The sequence below is a fragment of the Mytilus edulis genome, chromosome 11, assembly GCF_963676685.1.
Source record: "Mytilus edulis chromosome 11, xbMytEdul2.2, whole genome shotgun sequence".
Taxonomy (NCBI): Eukaryota; Metazoa; Mollusca; class Bivalvia; order Mytilida; family Mytilidae; genus Mytilus; species Mytilus edulis.
The window spans coordinates 51,802,647-51,806,907 of record NC_092354.1 but is presented as its reverse complement, the minus strand read 5'-3'; the positions used below and the strand labels follow the sequence as shown (position 1 = coordinate 51,806,907).

General features: G+C 33.4%; 1 protein-coding gene across 1 annotated transcript; it reads left to right on the top strand.

Annotated features, from left to right (window-relative positions):
* The first annotated feature begins 3,089 nt into the window (after nucleotides 1–3,089).
* Nucleotides 3,090–3,971, top strand: LOC139494361 (putative nuclease HARBI1). The gene has a single exon (XM_071282526.1). It carries the CDS (start codon nucleotides 3,090–3,092, stop codon nucleotides 3,969–3,971), a length of 882 nt encoding a protein of 293 aa, XP_071138627.1.
* Nucleotides 3,972–4,261: the final 290 nt, after the last annotated feature.

The window sequence follows — 4,261 nt, the reverse complement described above, 5'->3', positions numbered from 1 at the left end:
AATTGTATAGTGACGATGCACATGAGCAATCCGGAGGCTTGGATTTTGTATCTTTGAGGTTAAAAGCCTCTAAAACTCTCTTGTGGTTGAAAATCTTGGATGCAATAGACTTGGTGTAAGTATAAGAAATAACAGGTGTAGCTTTATTTTTGAAGTAATCAGGTATAGTTTTTTGTAACATTTTTACTCGTTTTGTCAATATTTTTTTGTTTGAATAGAAGATTTTGTTCGAGTATTTGAAGCAAGAATCTGATTTCAGTCCGTTATCAATAAAGCCACCACTCATTCCTTATTGTTTCTTTTTAAAATATTTTTTGTTCATGAAACACAATCTTTACTTGAAGGTTTTAGTTGAAAACTACAAACTGTACTTTACTATAGGCTTGTTTATAATATGATATTGAAATTAAATAACTTGTATTGATATCAAGCGATATCTAGTGAGATTCTCAATCATCTAATGAGATTCTAACTCGTTATGAAACTCATAATTTTCTATGAAAGCAATTGCTATCTTGTTTTACTATTTTAAGATATAAATACAATACTTTACTTGTTATGGTGAAAGAAATTGTGATTATAATTTTGCTTATTATCAACACTTGTTGTTTCATTAAAATATCATAATAAACTTACCATAGGCTCGTTTATTATTATATTTAAATGAAATAACTTGTTTTGATATTTATAGGTTTCATAACTAGTGAGAATTGGATATCACTTGATATCAACTGAAGTTGTTTTATTTCAATAATAATAATAAACAAGCCTATGGCTTATAAGTTTCTTGCCAAGACTTGGTTTTGTTATGGTGAAAGAACTTGTGAATATTGAATTTTACTTGTTACCAACACTCGTTATCTTAATTTCAATAGTAATAATAAACTCGCCACAGGCTCGTTTATTATTACATTAAAATTAAATAACTCGTGTTGATACTAACCAATATCCTGATATCCTTTTCTGACTCATAATTAGATTTTTGGTTGATAAACTCGTCACAAACTCCTTAACTGTTATTTTTTCATTTAAAAATGTAAGATTTGATGACAGCATATAGGTGAAAATACACTCAGATAGCTCAGTGGTAGAGCACTCAAATTATTGAGAGGTCCCAGGTTAAAATCCTGGTCTGAATTTAACTAACTTGATTTGATAAATCCAGAGATGTACTTATGATGTAAAAATCTACATCCTGGTCTGAATTTAACTAACTTGATTTGATAAATCCAGAGATGTACTTATGATGTAAGAATCTACAATGTATAATAACCAACTTCTGATTATAACTAAGATTTGGAAAATTCATCAACTGACATAATCTCATCTCATTGGTTATTTCAGTTGTCAGTTGATTTTTTAATTTGTGTTTTGCTTAATATCAACACTCGTTATTTAATTCAAATAGTAATAATAAACTCGCCACAGGCTCGTTTATTATTATATTGAAATTAAATAACTCGTGTTGATTTTAAATGATGTACTATTCTAACTCACTATTAGATATTTATATGATAAACCTGCCATAGACTCGATTATTGTTATATTTGAATTATATATTCCTGTTGATATCAATATGATATCAAATCGTAAATTTTAATGAAGTTATTAAATGACTTAAAAAACATGATTATAAGGAATATTCAACTTTCTCTTAATAAGAAATCTGATAATATTAACAGCTAAATGTATGTACCTGCATTTGTTATCATAAGCTTCATAAAGCTACTGATTTTATTAATACCCACTGGTTGGGATTTAAACCATTTGCTGGATTTTGTACCGAAACAGGTATTAGACGAAACATAAAAAGGATCAGACTCTGCACTATACTTTGTAGGCCTGAGTTCTTTATACTTGATGTATGCAAGTACATGGCACCTAATGGGGTCTTCTAGGTTTTTCCAAGATCTGGGTGGAACGTCTCTTACATTTCCAGGGTTGGCCCCTGTCCTTGTTTTTGTTGCCCTTTCTGAATATTGCAAAAACTGTGTTCCTGACTTGCTGGTACATAATTTGATATCCCCCCATTTCATATTCACATGTTCAGTCACTGTGCGCATACCGAAATGCACTGTATTTTGGAACCACATCATTCTTAGTAATGCATCTGGATGTTCCATTCCCATTTGTCCAGGGGTGTATTTGTTTGCTCTCTTCTGACGACATCCAGAAGACCTCCAGGTTTGGGAAGCAAACAAATAGAAATGGAGTGCTTCTGTAGAATCACGTGTTACCTCCAGAAGTTTGAAGCAAACAAACACAAACAGATCGCTTCTGGACTATTGTGTATGCATTTGATAAACAAATAATTTTCGTATTAAAAAAATGGAAACAGTTTTTACAGAGTTTCTTTTATCAGACGATGATAGTGACAATGACTGTGACTTAGAAAGTACAGTTATATTTGGTGCAGTACTACAGACCTTTCTGTAAGTTTCTGTAAGTTTTCCAGCAAACACAAATGTATGATTGTTGTGACGTTGAAAAATTATTTAGTAGAGACATACGGTCCTTCGATACTTCCGACAAATGAACACATTTACTAACTATTGTTTATTATACAAGTAGTTTTAAAAAGGACTGACTTTTTATACGCCTGTTTACGGGACGTATTATGGTATACCGTTGTCCGTCCGTCTGTCCGTCCGTCGTCCACATGTCGGACAATAACTCAAAATCGCTTTATCCAGTTTGTATGAAACTTTGGTGAATTGTTTATATCTATTGACTTAAGCTTCCTTTCGATTTTTATAAATTTCAGACTTCACGTTTCCGAGTTATAAGATTTTATTCTTAAAAAGGGGGGGGGACACTTCCTATTTTTCTTAAGTGCATGGATAAAGTACATTAAATGTTAAAAAATATATGAAATCAGATATCTTATGACATTATAAAAATGTTTATCATTCATTTATTTTGTAGCTAATTCTCTTCTTTTTTTTAGGCAAAGAGAAAGTCGTGTTCGAATAGACAATTATATATCTGATGTTGTTGCCCAATTTACAGCTGTTGAATTCAGGAGAATATATAGAATATCAGTTGACTGTTTTCAGCACCTTTGCCAGTTATTGTCTACATGCCAAGAAATGTCAGTCAGGTCACCTCAGTTTGGCGGTAGGGAGAGAATTTCTTTGGAGAAAACCGTTCTAATAGCCTTGAGATATCTTGGACATCAGGAAAATGTGCGCATTATATCAAATATCTTTGATGTGGCCGACTCGTCTGTAATTGTTAGTAGAGATAGGTTTATTTCGGCTATTTTGAATAACCTTAAGGACAGATTTATACGATGGCCCTCGGGTGCTGCTGAACAAAATGATGTCGTAAGAAAATTTAGAGAAAAGAGGGGATTTCCTGGAATCGTCGGATGTATAGATGGAACACATATCCATATTAAACCCCCAACAGAACACCCACAAAGTTATGTCAATAGAACAAGTTTCCACAGTGTTATTCTGCAAGCAGTTTGCCTTCAAGATATGAAGATTTCGAATTGTTTTGCGGGTTTTCTTGGAAGTGTTCATGACTCCAGGGTGCTACGACAATCAGATTTATGGGACGAAGCAAACATGGCTTGTGGTCAAAATCACATTTTAGGAGACGGTGCCTACCCGATTAAGACCTGGCTCATGACGCCATACAGGAACACTGGTAATTTGACACAAATTCAAAAGAGATATAATGCAGCTCATTCTGCCACACGTAGTATCATAGAAAGAGTTTTTGCCATGTTGAAAGGACGATTTCGCAGACTACGGTATATCGAAGTCCAGCAGATTAAAACAGTGAACGAAATAATTATCACCTGTTGTGTTCTCCACAACATATCAATACTTGATGGGGACGCTGCTCTTGATATGATGGATGACGATGAAGAAGATAACATTCAACAAAACGTCAACAATCTTCAAGGACCAGACCAACAAGGAATTTTAAAACGCGATCAAATAGCTGCAAATTTGCAATAAAATAACTTACTATATTTTTTTTATTTTATTAATTGGTTTCCCTAATTTTTTCCAAACCGTATCCCTTTAACTTTAAAATTGGAACGTCATGACGAAAACCTTTTTATAGTGGTGGTCTTGTGGTGCCTAGCATGACTTGGGATGTCGGTAGTTTGTTAGTTAGATATCCAACCGGGTCAAACCAAAGACTTGAAAATTTGAATTTTTTTCTTCTCTGCCAAGCACACGCATTTAGGAGTAAGCATGCCAAGAAATTGCCTCCGATGAAATTCTGCTAACACCCCACTGAG